Source organism: Ictalurus punctatus, chromosome 13, assembly GCF_001660625.3.
Source record: "Ictalurus punctatus breed USDA103 chromosome 13, Coco_2.0, whole genome shotgun sequence".
Classification (NCBI taxonomy): domain Eukaryota; kingdom Metazoa; phylum Chordata; class Actinopteri; order Siluriformes; family Ictaluridae; genus Ictalurus; species Ictalurus punctatus.
In genome coordinates, this window is record NC_030428.2 from 1,368,479 (window position 1) to 1,393,976 (window position 25,498).

Consider the following 25,498-nt stretch of genomic DNA (forward strand, 5'->3'; position numbering starts at 1 on the left):
GTGTGTGCATGTGTGTGTGCATGTGTGTGTGCATGTGTGTGTGCATGTGTGTGTGTGTAGGACCTGAGGGAGGAGTGTGTGTGCATGTGTGTGTGCGTGTGTGTGTGTATCAAGTCCAGACATCTGTAGTGTGTGCTTGTGTGTGTGTATGTATGTATGCATGTATGTATGTGTGTGTGTGTGTGTGTGTGTGTGTGTGTGTGTGTGTGTGTAGGACCTGAGGGAGGTGTGTGTGTGTGTGTGTACTTATCAGGTCCAGACGTCTGTATTGTGTGTGTGTTTGTGTGAGTCCCTGGGGGCTATTTTTTAAGCCCCTTGAGTCCAGTGCAGGAAATGAGTGTCTACTGGTGAAGGACAGAGATCCCTCTCTCACTCACACACACACACACACACACACACACACACACACACACACACACACATGGTCAAGTTGGATGTTAGGAATTGTGCATTGTTGTGGAGTTGCTATGAGGGAGAGCCGTGTGTGTGTGTGTGTGTGTGTGTGTGTGTGTAGGACCTGAGGGAGATGTGTGTGTGTTCATTTTTGTTGGATAACATCTTTACCTCACACACACTGTCCCTGTAAATCTCTTACACAACACTGACATATGACCTTCCTTATTAATATTCTAATGCACTGCTTCTGATTGGCCCCTGAAAGAGACGTGCTCATGAATATGCGTGAACCTGCAAGTGCTTTGACCCTGTTTGTGTTTCTCATAGCTTTGCTCAGTAAGTTTTACACACACACACACACACACACACACACACACACTCTCATATGCTCTGTATGCTGGCTAGCTAAATTATTAGCATACTTGTTAGCCAGCGTATGCCTGGTAGATGCTTTCTCTCTCTCTCTCTCTCTTTTTCTTTCGTTCTCTTTTTGAGCTTTTGTAGAGCAGCTACTCTCTCTCTCTCTCTCTCTCTCTCTCTCTCACACACACACACACACATTCTCTCTCTCTCTCTCTCTCTCTCTCTCTCTCTCTCTCTGTCACACACACACACACAAGCAGGATGAAACTCTGAAGGTTGTCTCACGCATGCTTGCTTTGTGAACACTGAATGGATCGTGTTTATTTAGCCAATACAGGTGTGTGTTGCGGACTTTGTACTCTTATGTGTGTTTGTGTGTGAGAGAGATGTGACTGTAGCGGAGTATAAATAAGATCTAAATATATCTCACGGGTTCAGGTGCCCTTAAATACCACACACACACACACACACACACACACACACACAGAGCGGAGGTTGTGGTTAACGCGACACCACTGTCCAGATGCTCATAAAAGCTACACACACTTCCTGTGTGAAGATCTCGTAGCAGTGACGTTATCGCGAAGCGGCGTCACCACAACAAAGTCGATTGTTTTTCTGGAACGTCCCTCTTACATTGAAAATTGTAGTTCCGTTTAACGTTTAACCAGTTGCTCCTTGTTCTCCCTTATGCCAACATGCGTAAATATTATGCGTATTATTATTATTATTATTATTATTATTATTATTATAATTAGGGATGCACCGAAATGAAAATTCTAGGCCGAATACCGAACACGTTTTTTCGCGTTTTTTCCATTTATTTTGCCATTTTTTTCACCGTTGCATAAATTAAATAGTCGAAATGTGCTTTTTACTATTTTGTCTTGCTTTTCAAAGAAAAAAATCAATTACAAAAAGTACAATTTCAAAATATTTATTTAACACTGAACATTTTTTTCCATTCCAGCAGGCACAGGCTACCAACAAGGCACAATATAACTTTAAATAAATAAATGAGTAAAATAAAAATATTGTGATGTGGTCATCTTTGAGCCCCTTGAATAGCCGACGTTAGTCCTGTAACTGACTGCTGAAAGAACGGAACACTCTGTAGACTACAACTAAAAGTGCATTGACGAGTGCAGGAACTGGTTCTATTGGGTTCTATAGGGCTGATTATATTGGGGATATATACCGCTCGCGCCCCTGTACACCTCGCCGAGTATTACAGTAGATATAGTAGAGTTAGATACATTGTTAATGTCCTGTTGATAGATTTAGTTAGTTTAAACTACAGATTAGTTCATTTAGTCCCGCTGGTGTTTCCGCTCCCAGTCCATAGTACTAGTTCATGGTTCTTGTTTTGTGTTGTGACCCTGTTTTCTGTGACGCGGCTCTGATTCCTGCTTCGCCCCGTTTACGCCTGTTCGCCCATCGCCCGACCCTTTATTGGATTACGATTCGGATTTTTCTGCCTGCCCTTAAATAAATACGTCTTTACCTGCTTCCGTACTCTACTCCCTTACGTCTCGCGACGTGACAGAACACTCCGGAACAGAAACTAAACAAACGCACGTGTCCACGGTAAACAATGTCACGGTCGTCAACATCCAAAGAGCATGCGCTCGCTGAGCACTCGCGCGCCCCCTCATCTCTCGGGGCGCGCTGCCGGAAGTGGAGGTCGTGACATTCGCGTGTCTCACTCTGGTCGCTAGGCTATTTGATCGCGTCGTCAAACACGTCATTGTCCGGTCAAATTTATTCGGCCTTTTCACTTATAATAATTTCGGTTGCCGAGCATTCGGCGCATCCCTAATTACTACTAACATCGAGAGAACGAAAACAAGAGCGCGGCATGTTCCGCAACTTGGAATGTAAATCGAAACGGATAAAAAGTGAAAAATTTGTACGGGTTGAAAAACCGCTGTGGTATAAGAGGAATAAAACGCTTCCTACTTTTGTCGCCTAAAAATCCGTTCACCGGTTATTTGTCTTTCGTTTTTTTTTTTTTTCCTCCCCCCCTCTTCCTTTCCCTCTTTTAACATCCAGCCGTGGAGACGCAGAGCACGAGCTCGGAGGAAATTGTCCCCAGTCCGCCGTCTCCTCCTCCGCCACCGAGAGTCTACAAACCCTGCTTCGTCTGCCAGGACAAATCCTCCGGCTACCACTACGGCGTCAGTGCCTGCGAAGGCTGCAAGGTAAAGTAACACACACTCTCGCTCACACACACACACTCATCTTTTCACGTAAAACTGTGCTTTCTGTTATGCGTCATCGGTGCTTGGCCCCCCCCGTGATACCGCTCGCTGTTGTGTCACATCGTCTCATTTGTCCTTTCGTAAGATTCCCGACGCTCCGAACTTTGTCGGCCGCTCAAATCGAAGCTCGAACCGTTCTAATTTAGAACAAATTAAAAATCGGCTTATATACTCCTAGAATGAAATCACTTCCAAAGTTCAGATTGAGAATTCATTTATTTTTCATACGCAGAGTAACAATTTGCATAGAAATAAAAACAAATAGTTAATAATAATAACGATGGATCCAGCTTGTGATTATGTCTGCATGTGTATATATATGTAAATGTATTGTTATTTTTGTGTGCATTAAAAACCTAAACTTAATTTAGCTTCCTGGTGATGAGCGAAGAAGAATTCCCCTCCCCCCCTCCCCCTGCCTCCAAGTTCAGACGTTTCTAGAAACTGAAAACAAAAGCAAAGCTTCAGAGAGAGAGAGAAAGAAAGACAGCGAGAGACAGCTTGCAAATGTTGACTTTTAGAATACACACATTTACATTTTATTTGCTAGAATTATTTGTTTGTTTGTTTGTTTGTTTGTTTATTTTTAATGCGGCATTATTCCGAAAATTTGGAGGGGGTATTTTGTGTCAGCAGAACTCAGGAGGGCTGATTAGTGTGTTATTTATACGAGCTTGATACGGAGGTGTCGTGTGTGTGTGTGTGTGTGTGTGTGTGGTAGGTATGCACAATGCATGCCAAGAGATTTGTTCCATTTCTGTTTCTTAAGCCGTGTGTTACTATAGCCAAGCAAGGTGTGTGTGTGTGTGTGTGTGTGAGCGAGAAGAGCACCCAAACGTGATTCATCCTTCAGCCCGTCTGCCATCTTGTAAAACGCACACACACACACACACACACACACTACTCTCTTTCTATCTGTATCTTTCTTCGTTTTTAAATTTAGTGCTCAGACTGAATCACTTATTATGCAGGAACAATCGGTTCATAATCAGAGCTACACATTACAGTTGTTTTTTTCCCTCTCCGCAGGGGTTTTTCCGCAGGAGCATCCAGAAGAACATGGTGTACACGTGTCACCGGGAAAAGAGCTGCATCATCAACAAGGTGACGCGGAACCGCTGCCAGTACTGCCGCCTGCAGAAGTGTCTGGAAGTCGGCATGTCCAAGGAGTGTGAGTACCTGCTCCACAAACCTCTTCAAATCTGCTTCGCCTTCGCCGCCGTCGTCGTCACTCACGACGCTTACGGGTCTGGCGCTCCGAACGTCCGTGTCCGTGTTTTCCTAAAAAAGAAAGGTTCAAGATTTAATAAACGAATATATGTTTGTTGAACGCTCTAAAGCTAATGCTTGTGTGTGTGTGTATATATGTATATATATATAATATATAATACCGCACACCTCACCTCATTCGTTTACTCGAAGAGGCGTTTCCTTTGTTTTTTTTGTTTTTCTTCTTCCCTCTTTGAGTCACAGGTTATATCCGAATTCAGTTTGGAAACACTTTCAGAGTTCCTACTTTTTTTTCTTTTCTTTTTTTTGCGAATATAACCATTCGCACGGTTCTATTTAAAAAAGAATTTTCTAAGTTGGTTCTGTTTAAAATAAATAAACCGCTGTGACCCTGACCAGGCAGGATTAACACGTCAAATCCTCTTGTGGTGTTGTCTGTACACCTCCAATCTTTGAACCTTCAACAATACGACCATATCATTTTATATATATATATATATATATCAATACGGTCATAAATGACAGTAAGCTAGCAGCCTAATACTGACAACGAGACACACCGGAAGTACAACAGTGGCAGTCAGTTTGTGTGTGTTGATGGCATACACTAAGGCATATACGTGAACACACACACACACACACACACCAGGGTTTTCCCTGTGGGTGTGTGATCACACATTCTTTCAATTCTGTCTGCTAGTGTCAGACTTGAGAAGTTAATTGGGAGAGGCGAGAGAACAGAGCACACACACACACACACACACACACACAGAGCCTCACAGCAGTTTATCCTATTCTCTTCTATTATACACTCGCAGATGTGTGTGCGTGTGTGTGTGTGTGTGTGTGTGTCCAGCACTCTTTAGGAGTGAATAGGGTGATCCATCATTGCCAGATTACTGAAATCTACAGCAGCTGCACTCACTCGCCACCTAGCGGAGACTCGCCTCCTGTATAACCTTGTACTCTTTGGCAGAAGTCCAAATTGTGGTAATTGCAAGCTTGCCACCTCATTTCCAGAAAGCTCCGCCTTACTAGCGCGTGTGACGTCACATTATAAACAAACGCAACATCAAACGTTCACAAAGGTAAAAAAAAAAAAAATTCTACTCGGTCCCTCCTTAAGGGTTTTAAGATCACAGAAACGGCATCTGGAATATTCAGACGAGTTTGCGATTTAAAAAATATATATATATTTTTACGTGACGTCGTCATGACGCGCGTTCAGCCGAAGCCGTGTACGAAAAATGAGTACAGCTAAAAGGTTTCGTTTACCAACAAACATCGGCGCGAAACAGCACACAGAACAATTTAGCGCGAGTGCGATTTCGCCAATTCGAGTAGTTTTCCGAAAAAAGAAAATTTCTCTTCCGCAAGTTGCATCGGAAATTTTGAAAGGGAAAAAAAAAAACCCCACAGCAAAATCTAGTGTTTTTGGTTGCAACGATCACCAAAAAAACCTCCATGAAATCCTGTGCGGACCGATTAGTATCGATAACATAATAGCAAATATCGTAGCTTAGCTATCTAACGGAGAGGTTTTCAGGTTTTGTGGGCGTTTCCATAGCAACGAATGACACATTCCTGATAAACCGTGAAAGTAGCACTGTTCCGACCAGACATAAGCGCGGTACGTGAACCGTGAACTTCACGGAGATTAGCACGCTTTTTTTTTTGGTGCTCGGTTAGGCTAGGTAGGAAGCAAGTATTTGAAACATGACTACATCAGGCAGACAGTCTAACACACACACACAGACACACACACACACCGGTTTATGTTATGCACAAACAAATCAGTTCCCAGTTCCTCTCACACACTCCCTCAGTCCCATTACAGCTGGAGCTCATCTCCGGGAGGGATGATGGAGGGATGCGGGAAAGAGGAGGAGGAGAGGAACGTTGACGTTTTTATCTTTCCGTTGAATTTCGTTCATGTGACAGACGAGCTGCCAGAGCTTTAATTTTCTCCTGTCGAATTACAGCCGCGAGAGACAGACAGCTACACACACACACACACCCAGAATCATATTCCTGTTTTGTTTTTGGGGTCCCCCCCCCCCCCCCCCCCCCCCAATTTTCTTATGAGGGCCAGGGTTTAAATGTGTTTTACCAGTTTAAGTCTCCACTATGTAAATGTTTATGAACGAACACACACACACAAACCCCTGATTTTCAGTGCTTTGGTGAATTTTTTTTTACCCCAGTAGAATCTCGAGTCCCCATAAAGTAGATTTTTAACCGGTCCCTGTAACAGTGATTATACACACACTGCATCATATTCCCTATGTTTGAATGCTATGGGGAGTTTTTGCATCCATAACATCTCAAGTCCTCATAATGCAGGTATTTCATCTGTTCCAATAACATCACACACACACACACACACACACACACACATGCCTGAACCTTCCCTATTCTTCAGTTCATTCCTCCTCACGGGGACCAGGTTTTGTGTATTTTTAAATATTTGAGGTCTTCTCTACGTCATATTGAATTTACTGGGGACCAGAATTTTTGTCTCTTTCATAGGTTTATAACTCCAAAAGTTAGGCGTGTACCCGATCCTTATTTTCTTCTTCCTCATTCCTTGAGTCCTCAATGTAGTTTTACCTATTGAATGCCAAGATGAGAACACACACACACACACACACACACACACACATTCTCATTTCCCCTGCAGGATCTTGTGTGTGACTGATGAAGCGGGCACGCTAATAGTTCTTTAATGGCTTCATTAAACCGTGTGTGTGCAGCGCGCCGATCTGTCAGTGCAGCTAACGTGGCACCGTTAAGCACGGCCCGCTTTTATTTAGGAATTAATTTCACCTCTCCGGAGGCACAAAGACGGAGAGAGAAAGAGAGCGAGGGACAGAGCATTAACGTTCACAGAGATTGGAAAAAGAATAATGGAACGACACACGTAACATGTGACAGTTGCAGATTTGCGTAGTTGTGTGTGTGTGGCGAATTATTCTCACACACAACGGTAATAAATCACAAAATCGACTAAACTTGCACGCATACACACAGATAGCTACCACAAGCTGACAAGATTTCTGAGAGGATTTTTACCTCATACTCAGAAAAAATCTTTATAATTATTTAATGATAAACAACTAGTTAGCCAATGTCAGCAAAAGTGATTAAATCTGTGAGGATTTTTACCTCATATTCTATAAAGATTACAATCGTTCGACGCTAGCTAGCCGAGGCGATCTAAAGTGACAGGATACTTGAGAGGATTTTTACCTAATATTCTATAAAGATTACAATCGTTCGACGCTAGCTAGCCGAGGCGATCTAAAGTGACAGGATACTTGAGAGGATTTTTACCTAATATTCTAGAAAGATTACAATCGTTCGACGCTAGCTAGCCGAGGCGAGCTAAAGTGACAGGATACTTGAGAGGATTTTTACCTCATATTCTATAAAGATTACAATCGTTCGACGCTAGCTAGCCGAGGCGATCTAAAGTCACAGGATACTTGAGAGGATTTTTACCTAATATTCTATAAAGATTACAATCGTTCGACGCTAGCTAGCCGAGGCGATCTAAAGTGACAGGATACTTGAGAGGATTTTTACCTAATATTCTATAAAGATTACAATCGTTCGACGCTAGCTAGCCGAGGCGATCTAAAGTGACAGGATACTTGAGAGGATTTTTACCTAATATTCTAGAAAGATTACAATCGTTCGACGCTAGCTAGCCGAGGCGAGCTAAAGTGACAGGATACTTGAGAGGATTTTTACCTCATATTCTATAAAGATTACAATCGTTCGACGCTAGCTAGCCGAGGCGATCTAAAGTCACAGGATACTTGAGAGGATTTTTACCTAATATTCTATAAAGATTACAATCGTTCGACGCTAGCTAGCCGAGGCGAGCTAAAGTGACAGGATACTTGAGAGGATTTTTACCTCATATTCTATAAAAATGACAATCGTTCGACACTAGCTAGCCGAGGCGAGCTAAAGTGACAGGATACTTGAGAGGATTTTTACCTCATATTCAGGAAAGTTTCATAATCATTCAGTGCTAAACAGCTAGCTAGCCTAAGCAAAGTTGACGTGATTTTTTGAGAGGATTTTTACCTCATACTCAGAAAAAAAAGGATTTATAATTATTTAGCTAGCTAATGTGAGCAAACCTGACAGGAATTCTGTGAGGATTTTTACCTCATGTTTAAAAAAAACAAACCAAAAAAAACAAACAGCTAGCTAGCCTAAGCAAAGGTGATGTGATTTTTTTGGGGAGGATTTTTACCTCATAGACAAAAGATTTCATAATTATTTAAGGATAGCCAGCATTTCTGAGAGCTTTTTACCTCATTCGGAGGTTTATAGGTTCGAAGGTTCATATTCATTCAGTGATAAACAGCGCAGAAAAGTAAAAAAAAGGTGAGCTGAAATGACCGGATTTCTGACTATTTTTACCTCGTACTCAAAAAAAAAAAAAAAAAAAAAAAAAAAAAAGGATTTAGAATTATTTAGCTAGCTAATGTAAGCAAAAATGACTAGATTGAGGATGTTATATTCAAACAAGGATCACGTTCATTCAGTGCTAAACAGCTAGCTAGCCTAAGCAAAGTTGACGTGATTTTTTGAGAGGATTTTTACCTCATACTCAGAAAAAAAAGGATTTATAATTATTTAGCTAGCTAATGTGAGCAAACCTGACAGGAATTCTGTGAGGATTTTTACCTCATGTTTAAAAAAAACAAACCAAAAAAAACAAACAGCTAGCTAGCCTAAGCAAAGGTGATGTGATTTTTTTGGGGAGGATTTTTACCTCATAGACAAAAGATTTCATAATTATTTAAGGATAGCCAGCATTTCTGAGAGCTTTTTACCTCATTCGGAGGTTTATAGGTTCGAAGGTTCATATTCATTCAGTGATAAACAGCGCAGAAAAGTAAAAAAAAGGTGAGCTGAAATGACCGGATTTCTGACTATTTTTACCTCGTACTCAAAAAAAAAAAAAAAAAAAAAAAAAAAAAAAAGGATTTAGAATTATTTAGCTAGCTAATGTAAGCAAAAATGACTAGATTGAGGATGTTATATTCAAACAAGGATCACGTTCATTCAGTGCTAAACAGCTAGCTAGTTAGCATGAGCAAACCTGACAGGATTTCTGAGAGGATTTTTACCTCATATTTTTTTTGAAAAAAATCATAATTGTTCAGTGCTAGCTAGTTTAAGGTTATCTGATATGACTGGATTTCTGAGAGGATTTTTACCTCATACTCAGGGGGAAAAAAGGATTTATAATTATTTAGCTAGCTAATGTGAGCAAAAGTGACAAGATTGAGCATGTTTACCTCATATTTGTTTCAATCATAACAGCTAAACAGAGCTAAACAGCTAGCTAGCTGATATGGGCTAAAGTGGCAAGATTTATGAGAGGATTTGTAGATCCATGCTAGCTAGCGACCATGAATGAAAGTGATTTCTGAGAGGATGTTTGCCTACTGGTAATTGGCCAGTTAGCTAGCTAACACGAGCTAAAGTGACAGGACCTGTGAGAGGAATTAAGGCTAACGTCGTTCTGTTTCTGTGTCTGTAGCGGTGCGGAACGACAGGAACAAGAAGAAAAAGGAGGAGAAGAAGGTGGAGTGCGTGGAGAGCGGCGTGTTGAGCGCCGACACAGAGCTGATGATCGAGCGTGTGAGGAAAGCGCACCAGGACACTTTCCCCTCGCTCTGTCAGCTCGGCAAATACACAACGGTGCGTGTGTATGTGTGTGTGTGTTAGTGTTTATCATCCACAAGTACTGAAAGTTCAGCATTAGAGAAGAGTGAGAGTAAATAATAAACCACAGTGCTGTTGAATGCTGGATTCTGATTGGTCAGAGGGTGTTGATTCATTTTCTGTAACAGCAGCTCTGACAGTAGCACAGCTGCAAATCCCAGGTTAATATTAAGTAAGTAGATTTTTTTTTTAACATTTATGGAAGGAGTCTCCAGTGTCAGTCAGAGGTAAAGCTGTAGCTTGAAGTTTTCCGACGTGTGTGTGTGTGTACAGAGTAACAGTTCAGAGCGACGTGTCTCGCTAGACGTGGATCTGTGGGATAAATTCAGCGAGCTCTCCACCAAGTGCATCATCAAGACGGTGGAGTTCGCTAAGCAGCTTCCCGGCTTCACCACACTCTCCATCGCTGACCAGATCACGCTGCTCAAAGCCGCCTGCCTCGACATCCTGGTGAGACGTGTGTAGCGGTTATCAGCTGTAACATCTGATAATACGTTTATTATTAGCATGACGTCGCATGACGTACGGTCTTGTTTTGGCGCTAAAGCTGCCCCTGTTGTCGTAGATTCTTCGCATCTGTACGCGCTACACACCTGAGCAGGACACCATGACGTTCTCGGACGGTTTGACGCTGAACCGCACGCAGATGCACAACGCCGGCTTCGGGCCACTCACGGACCTGGTGTTCGCCTTCGCCAACCAGCTGCTGCCGCTTGAGATGGACGACGCAGAGACGGGCCTGCTCAGCGCCATCTGCCTGCTGTGTGGGGGTGAGAACACGCGCACACACACACACACACACAGAGAGAGAGAGGGGAATAAAAACCATTCATGGACTCTAAGCACCACCTAGTGGCAGCTCAGTGACCTGCTCTTTAGGAACACATTGTGTGTTGGACAAGATTTCCTGTGGTTTATTTTGTGTGTGTGTGTGTAAGCAGATCGTCAGGATCTGGAGGAGGCCGATAAGGTGGACGTGCTGCAGGAGCCGCTGTTGGAGGCTCTGAAACTCTATGTGAGGAAGAGGAGGCCACACAAACCCCACATGTTCCCCAAGATGCTGATGAAGATCACAGACCTGCGGAGCATCAGCGCCAAGGGTGGGTTTGTGTGGTGTGTGTGTGTGTGTGTGTGTGTGTGTGTGTGTGTCTCGCTCTTTTTTTCTCTCTCTCTCTCTTTTTTCTCTCTCACACACACACAAACTATTTTATTCTTCTTCTGTTTTTAGCTTTCTGTATATGTTTAGCGTTCTCTCTCTCTCTCTCTCTCTCTCTCTCTCTCAGGAGCAGAGCGAGTGATCACGCTGAAGATGGAGATCCCTGGCTCTATGCCTCCTCTCATCCAGGAGATGCTGGAGAATTCGGAGGGGTTGGAGAGCACGGGGGGAGGAGCCAGCTCACGGTCAAACCCCGCCCCCTCGGGCAGCTGTAGTCCCTCGCCCTCGCCCAGCTCCGCCCACAGCAGCCCATCCACTCAATCGCCCTGACACACACACACACACACCCCATATCCTCCTCTTCCTCTTAGCTCCGCCCACTAACTGCTGCAGGGGCTCGGTCGTCCACCGCTTCCTGCCTCTCTCTCTCTCGCTCACCCCTTCTCTCACTTCGCTGCTGTAAAGACTCATCAGACAGACGGAGGAGAGAAAAGACACGAAAAAAGCGAACGAGAGCGAAGAACTCAGAACACAGTGTGGACTTTTTTTTTTGTTTTTTTGCGTTTTTTTTTCTTCACTTTCTTCCTCCAACATCTCAGGCCTGGACATCACCACGACGAATGAACGATGGACTTGGCCTAACTTCCAAGGCTGTTTTTTTGGGTTTTTTGTTTTTTTTTTTACAAAAAAAAAGAAAAAATATATATATAACTATAGAGAGAGAGGAACCCAGGAATTGATTGTGGAAGAACAACAACAACAAAAAACATGGACTTGGAGTGTAGCTGTATTTCTTCACTGATTTTTTTTCTCTCTCTCTTTTTATGGCCATTAGGGAAACCGGGGGTGGGGGGATACAGAGAGAGAGAGAGAGAGAGTTGTTGCTTTATTTCAGACTGGTCGTGATGATGATGATGATGATGATGATGCAGTTTTTCATGGAAACAAAAATGTCGAAAAAATGTTATTTACACTCACGTAAACTGTGCACAGATGAATGAGATAAAACTGGTTGAAGAAAAAAAAATGATCCGTCTCTGTATAATTTGTTCCTCACAACACAACACTACTAATCGTACATCTGACTATACCGCGTTATACGGGATAGAGGTTGCTCCGAGGGTGTGCTTAGAGAAAAAAGGATCCTAGCTAGCTATAACACTTCAGCGCCTACTAGTGGTGTAATATAGTTTCATGTTTGTCCCTTTCCTTTACGGAATACCGTTGCTATGAAGAGGTGTACTTGGTCTACAACCATGTTTAGGTAGGTGGTACATGCCAAAGGAAATAGAAAATAGTCTGAACGAAAACAACAGCAAGAAGGCTGATCGGATTGTGGAAGAATTGTGGATGGAGTACTGATCCGAACTTTACAGCCAACGGCAAAACGGACATCTTTACCATGATGCGACCATGAGGAAGTACGACATCAGCCAGAACCTGCTCAGAGTCATCAAACAGCTGAATGACAAGACCCCCGGTGCAGTCCTCCAAAATGGAGCCATTGGAAGCCGGTTCAGGATGATGAGAGGACTGCATCAAGGGTGCCTACTCTCTCCCAGTCTCTTCACCATCTTCCTGGAGCGCATCATGATGGACGCCCTGGCAAACCATGAGGAGACCATCAGCATAGGAGGCAGAACAATCACTAGGTCGTCTTGCAGATGATATTTATGGGCTAGCTGGAGGTGAAGAAGAACTGGCCAGCTTGGTAGAAAGGCTTGACACAACCTCTCGAGCCTACAGAATGGAAAATGAAAGTGATGGCCAACATCATCAACGGCATCAACACTGAACTTGAAACGGCACAGAGCTTCAAAATCCTAGGAGCGATCGTCTCGGATGAAGTTCTCGCCAGGATAGCTCAAACATCTGCGGCATTGACGCGCCTTAAGCCCATCCGGAAAGACAGAAACATCAGTCTTGGAACAAAAATGAGATTATTGCGCTCATTCGCCATCTCAATTTTTCTCTCTCTCTCATTTTTTTTTTTTTCCGCTTGTGAAACATGGACCCTCACAACAGAATTACAGAGAACAATGCAAAGCTTGGAGATGAGGTGCTACAGGAAACTCTTTGGAATTTCCCATACCCGGCACATCACTGACGAAGAATCAGCCCGGCTATTGGACCATACGACGGTCAAAAAATAGAAAACTGAGATGATACGGTCACATCAACAGATCGTCAGGCCTAGCAAAGAACTGTACATGTATACCAATATGTGACTTTAGAGACGCTCCCTGAATTTGCGCAGATCTGCGAATACCGAACGTCCAACGTCAAGCCAACTTTATACCAGTCCCCTAGGTTCATCTTCTCCTGTGGCTTGTCTGCACAATCCCACCACTAGGAGGCGGCGCAGAGTAACATGTTACAGTAGTATCGGTAATCCATTGCTCTTCCTGTGAGACCCGGATGTGAAGACTTGAATTTTAAGACCTGGATTTTTGCAGCCTGAATTTGTGAGGTTGAAAAAAAAAGTGTTGAAATATTACCTGATGAATAATGACGGTGGTATTTGAACACCTGAACTCGTATTTTAGGAAGGTGAATATGTGTGCATTGAATTTTTAATGCTGGAATTTTGTTTTCAATCAAAATATACACACCCAATGAATTGCAGAGGAAACTAATTCAAGCATTGATATTGCTGGGCTTTTTTTTTTCAATTTGTGTCAAATTGCTGGGCAGAAAAAATCCAAGTATTGTTATTGCGATATGTTTTTATTCAATTTATGTAATTCAACATGCCATTTTACCTTGAGGACTTTTGGCACTATTATACTTCCATAGATTCTCAGCAGAACATTGCCCAGAGCATCACATTTCCTCCACTGGCCTTCCCATAGTGCAGTGGTTTTCAAAGTGGGGGCCGCCAGGGGGCGCCCGGGGGGGCCTCAACAATTTGGTGTGCCCATCCCTCCCACTAGACAAACACACACACACACAATCAATTCCTAATGTAATGTAAAGATGTAAGATGTAATTATTAATTTAAAAAAGGATATATTCAGAAGTCTGTATTTTTAATGTGTTTTAAAAACATGTTGCAAAAGGGGGGCCTCAATCAAATGTTAATGCCATTTGGGGGGCCTTGCACTGGAAAAGTTTGGGAACCCCTTCCCATAGTGCACCAAGGTGCCATCTTGCAGAAAAAAATTCATAATGTCCGTTTACAAATGTTGCTAATTGTAGTGCTGTTTTCTTTCCTAAAGTTTGACTAGCATCACTTCCTGTAGCTAACATAAAGGGCAGCTATCTACTGTATCCAGCAAGTCAAATACTACCTAATTATTACTATTATTTTACAGGATATTTTACTCCTGATTAATTAGCATAAAGAACATAAAGCTAGTCATGTATATGAGCAGCAAACAGAGCTCTCATGAAGTATAGTGTAGTTGTTTTAAAATTATAATAGTAATAAAAGTTCACATATAAACATGACACTGGTGTTTCTTCGTGTCAGGATGTAACACCACACCGAATCACGGATTATTTTCATATAACATAATTACTTTTAATGTTGTGGAACATCTCTGGAACAAGTAAGTTCCTGTAAGTTCTCACTTGCACTATAGAAGCTATAAACCGTTGTTTCTTCAAAAAATCTCTTTTTTGAAGTTCATAAGACAGAAAAATGCTGCTTTTCGCGTTACCGAGAAGCCACAAGTTAAATTCATATCCGTATCAATTCTACGTAGTATTGTTTGTTTATTTAATCAAAGTCCGATGATAAACAGTAAAACAAGTTCTACTTTCTAACTGGTCTGCAACACTGTCATTCAAACGCGGTTTAAACGCTTTCTATTGGCTGCAGCCTTTTCCATCGCTTCGTGCGCCGACCAATCAGCGGTCTTCGCGCGGAATTTCGAACTCTATTCAAACCCGTAGTCGTTATTAGCTACGCAGTGTTCTTCCGCCTGCATGAAAGAAACAAAATAGTTCCTCGCACTAGTACACAACCCGCACACGGTATGAATCGAATATTTAAATATGTATAACATTACATCGTATGTATCTGCGTTGTGTTTTAAGTATGATTAAAAGACGTAGGTGTAGCTACGTTGTTTGTTATTTTGGCGGAGTGATATGGATTGTGCACTGCGCCCCGGCACACGGCGTGCACTCGTCAGAGTAAACCAGTCAGCGTTAGCCGAGGCTAATGTCGCCTCGGTGTTTGTGTAGGTCGCGTTTTTAAGTTATCGATGGAATAGGTTTCAACTTGAAGATTTGTTTTTTTTTTAACTCAGGTAATGCGTTTGTATTCAATCCTCGTTGTAGAGTGTTTGTGTTTTTTCTCTTGTGATATGCAGAATTCGCTATCAAGCGTAGGGGTTTTTGGTTTCTAGCCGTTTTCCGACAGCTCTCACACTTTGCATCGGGATTGGTTGGTTAATCTCGCGAGCGTCCATTCATTGGACAGTTTCCGTGTCCGTATGAAGTGCTAGCCAATCCGTAGCGAAGAGGCGGGATTTGTCGGAAAACCTGTGCTTGAAAGTGCGCGTTGTTATTAGTATATCACTAATATCTTATCAAAAGTATATAAATTATTATTATTATTATTTTTAAATGTTTTATTTTTGACATTGGCTAGATCCGTTTTATGAGACTCGGAGCAGCACATGTTAGCGGGCTAGGAGTTTAATGCAGCCTCGAGTTAGAAGGTTAAGTCAGACTATGAGGATAAAATTATGGTTTTGTACAATTGTGTGTTTTTTATTCTTTCCTTCACCTTTTCTATCCATCAGGTAAGTAAGGAAAATGCCTTTGCTCGGTAAAATCGTGGTGATAAAGAGAAACGGGACGGATGGAACCGAGTTTCCGCTCACAGCGTCCTGTCTGTTCGGGAGGTCAGTAGTAAATATATATTATATTGTTTTAATTTACTGAATGTTATCATAACCATATAATGTTAACGTGCTTGTTTACATGTTCGCGTGTGTTGTCTGTATATGCACGTGTCTATCCTAGTCTTGTGCCGCGGTTTTAATGGCCATGTGTCGTTTGCGAACGAGTCGACTCCATGATTCGGCTCTTTTAAGCGAACGTTAATAGTCGACTCGCATACTGTACACGAGCTGTAGGAGGTTTTTTAGGTCATAAAAGTAACGCAGGAAATATTTCTGTTTCAATGGAAACCTATTTTAAACGTCTGAGCTGTTTCAGTGCGAGTCGTATTATTATTATTATTATTATTATTATTATTATTATTATTATTAATTGCCTCCCAACCGATACAGAGGATCAGTTTGCGTAATTTATCAAATGAACTCAACGTGATTGTTTTGTTTGTTAACAAAGTATAGTTTTTAGCTGTTTTATTTAATGATTACATGTCAAGATAGCGTTTGTTTTGGGTTTTGAACGGAAAAAACCCCCGGCAATTTGTGAGTCGACTCTTATTGATGAGATGAGTCGAATGATTGGACTCACTGGAAAGAACCGGGATGCCCATTACTACTGTTTAAACTCCAAACGGGTTTAAAAAAATTTTCTTTATTCCTCTCTGTGACGTCAGACATTGCTCCCAGCCAATCAGCGTTGGCTTAGACACCACGTGGTCTTATTACAGGCTTATTAGAGTTTTTCTACTGGACAGTACTCTCAAAGTGTCCAAATAAAGTCCAGAAGTAATTCAGGGCAATAATTATGCTTTCACAGAAATCGTTTTAGTATCTAATAGTCACTTGTTTATTAATCTTATGATAACGTTTAGCACAGAACTCCATAAAAGCCAACGCTCACAGTGAGCCGAAAATGGAGACTAAGCGGTGACAGAGTACCTCGTAGCCATGGCGTGCGCTAAACCTTGAGTTGCCGTAGAAACACACGCACTCCTCCGTGTCTTATATTACGTTTGTCCTAGTTTTGTGTGGATTCGTTTCGGAATCGCAGCTGGTCTTAAAGCCGAGTCTGCAAGCCTTCTTATATAAGGTATGAAACTCCAAACTGAGACGTTTTTCCGTGTTTGTTATTTTAAAGGAAGCTCGACTGCGATATCCGGATCCAGCTGCCACAGGTGTCCAAAGAACACTGCAGAATCGAGCTCAACGAGAACAAAGAGGTAACGAGGAGCTGAGTTCCAGGAGGTTATGTTTCAAATCCGATTCAGGGATCTAAACGAATCCTAAATGTGTCTAGCTATTTATTTATTTATTTGAGAGGTTAAAAGGACTCATGCTGTTGTGATTCCACTCGAGTGCATGAACACGAAGAGAAAACGGACTCTTAACGAGACTCTCAAAGTGTACGGTTGTGTTGTTGCCATAACAACCAAGGTAGATACACAAGCGAACAACCACAATCCGAACTAAAACGTGAGATCTGCCCAGCTTTAGAGCCGTGGGTTTTTCTGTGCAGAACGTTTTTTTAAGTAGATTTACACTAATTGATCAGAGTTAATAATCATTTTTTCTTTCTTTCTTTTTTTTTTTTAAGCTTATTTTGACCAACCTGAGCTCGGTGAATCCGACTCTCATTAACGGTGAGACTCTGCAGCAGTCCGAGCGTTTGAAGCACGGAGATCTAATCACAATTATCGATCGTTCTTTCAGGTACGTCATCGTTCATGTGGAAATCTGTGTTTTTATTATTTTTATTCATTTTTCTCTGTGTCTGTATTAATCTGACCTCGTGCTGTGCAGGTTCGAGTATCCACCTGCGCAGACTCCGAAGAAAAAGCACTTATCCACACCCGGTAAAGGAGAAACTGTCAAGGTGAGGGGTTTACATGGGTGATGCGTGATGATGCTTCTCGTGTTCGAGATGGGAATAAATAAATAAAGAATAAAGTGTTGGGGTGTGTGTTAGCTGGCTAGTTTTCTATGTTACAAAATGGCTTTGTTGGTTTTCCAGGTCCTGCAAGACCAGCAGGTGAAGAGCACACCCGGAAGTACAGAGAAAAAGAAGTCAGAGCACGCCAAAGGTGAGCTCTCGTGATCTTTGAGAATATCAGGCATCACTGTGGTTTGTCATTTGTCTCGGTTTTAATTTGGATCTTTTTCCAGACACCTGCTTGAAAGATGGCTCCAATCTGCCTGCCTGTCCGGGCCAGAGTGTTGGGGATCAGAGCAATGCGAGCACAGACAGCACCTTGTCTCCCTTCTCTGACCTTTACAACATGGTCAAGCGAGACCTGTCCACCAAACCCATGTGGAAATCTGCCAGTGTGTCCAATACCCCTCTCTCGAAACAGGAACTTGAGAAGGTTTCAAGCGAGAACGAGAAGCCGGCGACGCCGAAGTCGGTGCAGAAGAAGAGAAGATCCTCAACCGCTCGAGCAGAGAAGCTGCCTGCTCAGGTGAAGACGGCCACGCCTGTTGTTCAGGGAGAACAAAAGAGGTGCTCGGAGGGTGTCGGGACACCCGTACCTCAGAAGAAAACCCCCCAGACGACGCCACAGAAGTTCACCACTGACCAGGTGGCCGAGCAAATCGCCTTCGAGAGTCCGAGTACCAAGTCTCCGAAAGACAGAAGGAGCAGTGCTTCTCAAACCCCGGAGAACCGGACCACTACCCAGAATCCCTCAGAACCAACAGAGGCCGAAGAGGCTGAGGAGGCCAAAGCGAAACAGGCCACCAGGACATCTCCGCGAGCAAGTGCAGGAAAACGCTTTCAAGTCCAAGACGTGTCGCAGGAGGTTGTAGCCACGCCCACTTCTGATGACACAGGTTAGTATAATGATGATGATGATAATAATAACACCAATTCTTCGACCTTGAGAGGTACCGATGTTGCTAACAAGAAAATCATAGCTGGCAGAACGGGGGGGACAACCAAAATCCCTATTTTACCACACAGCCCCTTGCGCACTTATGACCGAATCTGCTTGGTGTTCTGCAGGTAATGACCAGAAGTCCAGTAAGAAGCACAAACGTGACGACCTGCCCCTTCCTGCAGCCAAGAGAAAACGGGTGTCCTTTGGCGGACAGCTGAGCCCTGAACTATTCGACAAACGTTTACCGCCCGATTCCCCCCTACGCCGAGGGGCAACCCCTTGGAGACGCAGCTTGGGGTTCTCTCAGAAATCTCACTCTCTACTCAGACGAGCTTCCACCATTGGCCTGATGGTAAGACTAGAAAAGGGCGCTTGTTCAAGTGTTGTTTAGTTCGAGTATTCTCCTTCAGTTTTTAAAGTGCCCGTGCTTCTCTTGTCTGTAGGGTTACCAGCTTGAAGAGGATCTTGCAGAGAGCCCTGCCAAGAGCGCTTCACCTAAACGGGCAGCTTCCCCTGCCAAGACTAAGAAGGAGACTCCTTCTTCTTCCAAGACTCTGAAGAAGACTCCTTCCCCTGCCAAGACTCTGAAGAAGACTCCTTCCCCTGCCAAGACTCTGAAGAAGACTCCTTCCCCTGCCAAGACTCTGAAGAAGACTCCTTCCCCTGCCAAGACTCTGAAGAAGACTCCTTCCCCTGCCAAGAAGTCTCCAAGTCCAAAGGCTAAAACCCCATCTCCTAAAAATTCCAAGACCCCTCCACCTCCTTCAAACCCATCAACTCCAGCATCCTCAAGGAGGCTCTCCAACGCTTCGGTGAAGTCGCGATCTTCGAGTGAAGAGTCCCTTCTCAAGACCCCTACGACGCATGGGCGATTTTCGGTTTCCCGAATCAGCACCCCGTCGCCCATCCCTGATCCGCAGAAAGAAACGAAGGAAGAACCTGTACATGTAGAAGAAGCGCCTCAGTTACGTGCAACCCCGAGGGCCACGCTGAGAAGGAGCAGCATGAAGGCGTCGGCTCGGAAGAGCGTGCTGAAGAGCGCGCTTGATGTTGTGCGATCGCGGCGCAGCGGAGCTTCGCGTGCTAATTTAAAAGGTACGGTCGACGTGCGTGCGTTTTTCAAAAGCTACGGTATTCATCTTGTTGCTCCACGCGAGTATTTTATCACGCTTTCTTTTGTTCCTGTTTTAAGTCGTCAGTTCTTGGGCCGACATCGTGAAGTTCGGACAGGCCAAACCTCAAATGGAAGGAGACGCTAAGAAAACGACAACCAAGAGAACGGCAGTCAAGCACGCTAAAGCGAATAAACCCAAGGTAATTCTGTTGCATTGTTTTGCAGTTATTGAGGATTTTGGGTTCTTTTTAATTGTTGTTTGAGGATACGTCTTCTCCTCCTTTTGCAGACGCCTGCACACCGACTGAAAGATCACATGAGTACCGGACATGCGGATTCTCCAGCCAGTATAGTCGTAGGCAAAGCCTACTTACGATCTACTCGACTTGTTGGTGCTGCCCCTAAAGTAGTATGCAACGTCGCCCTGTTTAAAAAGGATATGAAAATGGATGAAGATCTTACCGGTGTGCTGACTTTTTGTTTTAAATTGAGCGCTCGACTCTTATACGATAGATTTATTATTATCGTTTTTATTAATCTATAAACTCTGGGCTTGTTTGCAGGGCTATCCGATATCTTCAAAACTCCGGCTAACAGTAGACGGAAGAGTGCTTTTATAAAGCCTAGCGAGTGTCCAGCAACACCGCTTGGTGTTGAAATGACTGAAACGTCAGTAATGAATACTCCTGAGGAATCTGGTAAGCGTTGGTCTCTCATAAGTTTGGTATCACCAGTTATCAAGAATAAACTCATTGCATATTCGTGTCCAGGTGAAATGGTGGTGTCTCCTATGAGCGTCGCTTCCAGCGCCGGACCTGCGCGCTACAACGCCGAAGCTGTTACCAGACTCCTCCAGGACGACCAAGACAGAAGCGTAATTGAAGAAAAGTATGACTCGGCTGCCCTTCCTCCATCCGACGTATCCGTGGCATTAGATATGTCCGGTGAAGGTCAACCCAAGAACAAGAAAGCCACGCCAGTCCAAAAACCACAACGTAAACCAGCCCAGGCAGAATGTCTAACAGGAGTCAAACGACTCATGAGAACGCCTAAGCAGAAAGCCGAGCCTGTAGAAGACCTTCGAGGCAAGTTACTCAAGACGCCCAAAGAGCCGAAACCACCCCAGGAAGAGAGTTTGGAAGGCATTAAAGAACTCCTCGATACCCCTGTACGAAAGGGAACTCTCTTAGAAGACGACATGGCTGGGGTAAAGAAGTTGACGAAGACTCCAAAAGTTATAAACAGTCCTGTAGTGTGTGCTGTAGCCTTGAAGAGACTTGTCAAGACCCCGAAGGATAAGACTGAGCGAGAGGAGGACTTTACTGGAGTCAAACGATTGATGAAGACTCCCAGGCAGAAGAAACAGCAGGTTGAGGAAGATCTGACGGGAGTTCAGGAGATGATGAAAACTCCCCAGCAGAAGAAACAGCTGGTTGAGGAAGATCTGACGGGAGTTCAGGAGATGATTAAAACTCCTAAGCAGAAGAAACAGCTGGTTGAGGAAGATCTGACAGGAGTTCTGGAGATGATGAAAACTCCTAAGCAGAAGAAACAGCCGGTTGAGGAAGATCTGACGGGAGTTCAGGAGATGATGAAAACTCCCCAGCAGAAGAAACAGCTGGTTCAAGAAGACTTGGGCATTCAGCAGATGATGAAAACTCCTAAGCAGAAGAAACAGCTGGTTGAGGAAGATCTGACAGGAGTTCTGGAGATGATGAAAACTCCCCAGCAGAAGAAACAGCTGGTTCAAGAAGACTTGGGCATTCAGCAGATGATGAAAACTCCTAAGCAGAAGAAACAGCTGGTTGAGGAAGATCTGACGGGAGTTCAGGAGATTATTAAAACTCCCCAGCAGAAGAAACAGCCGGTTGACGAAGATCTGACGGGAGTTCTGGAGATGATGAAAACTCCCCAGCAGACGAAACAGCTGGTTGAGGAAGACCTGACAGTTGTTCAGCAGATGATGAAAACTCCAAAGCAGAAGAGCCAACTGGTTGAAGATCTGGTTGGTGTGAAGCGCTTGCTTCAGACCCCCAAGGAGAAAGGGGAGCCAGTTGAAAATGACTTTGGAATTGATCATTTGATGAAGACTCCCAAGCAGAAAGGAGATGAAGCGGTGCTGGGTTCCACCATGGATGCAGAGTTCAACTCCGTGAGTTCTGGTGTTTTGCTTCTGGAAGGTGAGTTAACGCTGAGCCGTCTTCGCACGGACAATTCTTCAGTTCTCGTTTGAAATGTTTACGTGGAAGTGTCTGTATATATGTTTTAAATTTTTAACGGGTGAATCTATTCTTTTTAAAAGATGCCAGTGAGGAATCTGAAGAGAAGGAAAATATCTGCCCGGTCGAAAATGTGAAAAATGATGGAGAAGCAGCTGTTGGTCTACAGATTGAGACGGAAGAAGGAGAAACTTCTTGCCAGGAGGTGGAAGCGTCTGTAGCTTCTCCCGAGCAAGAGGAGCAGTCGAACAGATCCTCACCTGCTAAAAAGACCAGGCGTGGTGCTCAAGTAAGAACTGCACGGAGATCCCAGAAGAGTCAAGGACGTCAGGTGGATTCGGATTCTCTGTCTGGTACGGTTGCAGGATCTGAGGAGGAAACCAGCGCTGGTTCTCCAAAGTCTGTTCCTTGTGTGCGATTAAGGAGAGGCAAGTCAGCCGTTGACCTCCTCGAGGACGTTCCTGTACAAACTCCTGATAGAAAATATACCAGAGGAAAAATCCCCAAGGAGCAAGCGGAGGCTCAGAAACCAGCTCGTGCCTCTGCAGAGGCACTTAAACCCAGGAGAGGAAGGAAAGCCGAACGAGATGTCAGTCCTGTTGTTGACTTGACTGCTTCCGCAGAGGTGGAAGACTCCGTGAAGACACCGGCTCCTGCTAGGACCAAGAGAGGAAGGAAAGAAAAACACGAACCGGAGAATCCACAAAAGCCAGAAGCCTCGGTTGGGGTGGCGTCGGAGAGTGCTGAACTTCAGCCGTCAGAAGAGACCGAGCCTCCTGTTAAGTCCAACACCAGAGCAAGGAGAGGCAGGACAACAAAGCAGGAACCAACAACGGCTGCAGAAGTTGAGGAATCCTCAGACGCCGTAGTGGAGGTAGAAGCCGTCGTACTAGAGAGTTCTAAAATCAAATCCGCCGCGAAAACCAGGAGAGGCAGGCTGACAAAGAAGGAAATGCTGAAGACCTCGCAATTTGAGGAGTCTTGTGAACCCACCCTGACTGTCATGGAGTCGGACGTTAAGAGCTCGGATGCCGTCGTTGTCACCGAGCCCAAATTATCAGCGATTGCAGAAGATCAATCGGCAGCAGAAACTGTTCAAGCCAACTCAAAACCGAGGAGAGGCAGGGCAGCAAAGAAGGAAACTCCACAAGCTGAGGACACCTCTAAACCCACTTTGGATCCTGAGGTGCTGCCTGAAGAGCGCACTCGAATGCCTGTTGTGAAGTCTAGACGAGGAAGGAGCGCGAATCCAGGGGCTTTGATCAACCAGGGAGCGGCCGATGAATCCAACATTGAACCTTCTGCAGTTGAACCTGAGCCTAAAGCAGAAGCTCCAGCAGTCAGGTCTGGCCGAGGTGCTGGAAACAAGCAGGTAAAGTCGCAGGTAGAGGACGCAGCTAATGGTCCTTTTACGGAAACCAGTGCAGCAGCTACTGTGGCGGAAGAACCAGCGGTGAAAAACGTCAGAGGAGGCAGGAGGACAAAACAGCCCAAAGCTCAGGTTTTAGATGATTCTCAGGACTCAGAACCCATCCGGCAGTTGGAGGCCTCTGCAGCCAGGTCATCCAGAGGAAAGCGCACAGCTGCTGTCAAGGATGAACCGGACGCGCCGGTTAAAAGAGTGCGTCGCGGCGCTACTCTCGAAGCTCCTCCAGTTGTCAAGCCTAGCCGTGGTAGAAAAGCAGCGACAAAATCCGAGCCAGAGGAAGTCTCAGAAGGTTCCACATCAGTGGTGGGACCAATCGAAGAGACCAGCAATGAAACAAAGGTACCAGGGTCTGCGACTGAAGAAACGCCACTTTCAGAGGCAGAAGCTAAGAGAGGAAGAGGGAGAATCGTCAAGAAAGCCAAGGTCTCCACCAAGGACACCTCAGTCAGAGAAGCTGAAGAAGCAGCAGCTGAGGAAGAGCCTCAACAGAAGATGTCCAGGAAGAAAGATGAACCAGCAGCCAAAGACGATGCAGAGACTAAGCAGTCGGTACATCCGGCAGTCAAAGGGCGCAAAGGGAGAGGGGCAAAGGAACAAGAAGAACCGGAAAAGGAGAAGCCAGCTGCTGAAGAAAGCATCCAACCAGTCAGGAGAGGAAGAGCGGCCGCTTCAGTAGGGTTAGAAGTAGCTGCCAGGCAGAAAAGGGGGCAGAAAAGGAAGGACCTGGAGGTTGAAGGTGACAAAATTCCAGATACGGAGCCCTTACCGAAGAGGAAAAGGGGCAAAGGAGCCGGTGCAGAAGCTCAAACAGACGCAGCAGCTGCACCAGGCAGAGGGAGGAGGACGGCTGCAAAGGAGGCAGAAGAAACTTCTGTAGTGGAAGCAGAAGAAGCTCCTAAGAAGGAAGAAAAACCCGTCAGAGGTCGGAGGAAAGCAGCTCCGGAAGATGTTCCACCTCAGGCTGAGGATCCCATCTCGGGTGAGTTTTCTCCACTTCTTCTACGAATCTTTTAAAGAAAGGTTCAACATTTGGGATTCTATGGTGTTTTAAAAGACAAGGTTCCATGAGTGTTTAAATTCGAAAGGTTTTGAGACCCGACCGTGCCGGTAGATACATCATCCTGTCTGTTTTGTACGTCGATCGCTAAACAAAACGTCTGCGTCGTGCCTTTCTTGCAGAGAGAACCACTCGCCGAGGGACCAGAGGTGAGAAGAAAGCCGAGACGGACGTCGCTTCTGCTCCTGCGAGACGGACGAGAAGGAAATAAAGCACCGGTGTTGAGATGATGTAAATAATCCGCTAGTGTTAGGGGGTTTTATATATCGAGACCGTTTAATTATCGTGGTGACTTTTGTACCGACTTGGGGGGGATGTTTTTTGTTGTTGTTGTTGTTGTTGTTTTTTTTTTATACAATTCTTGTAATCGTTTAACAAAAAATATTTTCAGATTTATTTTTATAAAGCTCAAAACATTTGGGGCATTAATGCATTTTTTTTTCCCCCGCTCCTTTGTAGTCTGGGGGAGTTCCTTTTATGTACTTGTGTCCATCATATGCTTTGCTTTTTTTAAAATGATCTACATATTTTAAGCATTGTTTGTATTTGTAACTTGACCAAAAAAAATCCTGATAATAAACAGTCTGAGGATTGGAAAATGAGTGTCGTCCATTTTAGTGTGGAGGAGGGTTTCATTAAACACCACAAACGAGCATCTTTACGTCATCGTGGTGGTGGTGGTGGTGGTGTTTAGCCGAAATTATTTTGGTGTGTAAACTCTAGGTATGGCTAACATAATTAATATAAATAAATTAATTAAAATATAGCAATTCATCCCGAAGTTAAAAGATGTTTCCAC

General features: G+C 44.2%; 2 protein-coding genes across 4 annotated transcripts in view; both read left to right on the forward strand.

Moving 5' to 3' along the window:
• Window positions 1–14,607, forward strand: part of raraa (retinoic acid receptor, alpha a) — a 79,945-nt gene extending 65,338 nt beyond the window's left edge. For both annotated transcript variants that reach the window (XM_017482884.3, XM_017482885.3), the window contains 7 exons: window positions 2,812–2,960; window positions 4,050–4,191; window positions 9,817–9,977; window positions 10,275–10,451; window positions 10,567–10,771; window positions 10,943–11,101; window positions 11,285–14,607. In XM_017482884.3, the coding sequence (XP_017338373.1) occupies window positions 2,812–2,960; window positions 4,050–4,191; window positions 9,817–9,977; window positions 10,275–10,451; window positions 10,567–10,771; window positions 10,943–11,101; window positions 11,285–11,487 (1,196 nt within the window). In that variant the 3' untranslated portion in view covers window positions 11,488–14,607. The remainder of the gene's footprint in view (window positions 1–2,811; window positions 2,961–4,049; window positions 4,192–9,816; window positions 9,978–10,274; window positions 10,452–10,566; window positions 10,772–10,942; window positions 11,102–11,284) is intronic.
• A 652-nt stretch (window positions 14,608–15,259) lies between these two features.
• Window positions 15,260–25,298, forward strand: mki67 (marker of proliferation Ki-67). Of its 2 annotated transcripts, none has more exons than XM_053685328.1 (15): window positions 15,260–15,413; window positions 15,912–16,013; window positions 17,146–17,227; window positions 17,602–17,717; window positions 17,808–17,880; window positions 18,019–18,088; window positions 18,171–18,833; window positions 19,006–19,232; window positions 19,324–19,975; window positions 20,073–20,194; window positions 20,284–20,458; window positions 20,558–20,692; window positions 20,765–22,174; window positions 22,297–24,621; window positions 24,822–25,298. In XM_053685328.1, the coding sequence occupies exons 2-15, from the start codon at window positions 15,925–15,927 to the stop codon at window positions 24,908–24,910; spliced, it is 6,228 nt and encodes a 2,075-aa protein (XP_053541303.1). In that variant the 5' UTR covers window positions 15,260–15,413; window positions 15,912–15,924; the 3' UTR covers window positions 24,911–25,298. The 2 variants fall into 2 exon arrangements, with proteins under 2 accessions (XP_053541303.1, XP_053541304.1); XM_053685329.1 differs by lacking the exon at window positions 15,260–15,413 and adding an exon at window positions 15,664–15,827.
• The last annotated feature ends 200 nt before the right edge of the window (window positions 25,299–25,498 follow it).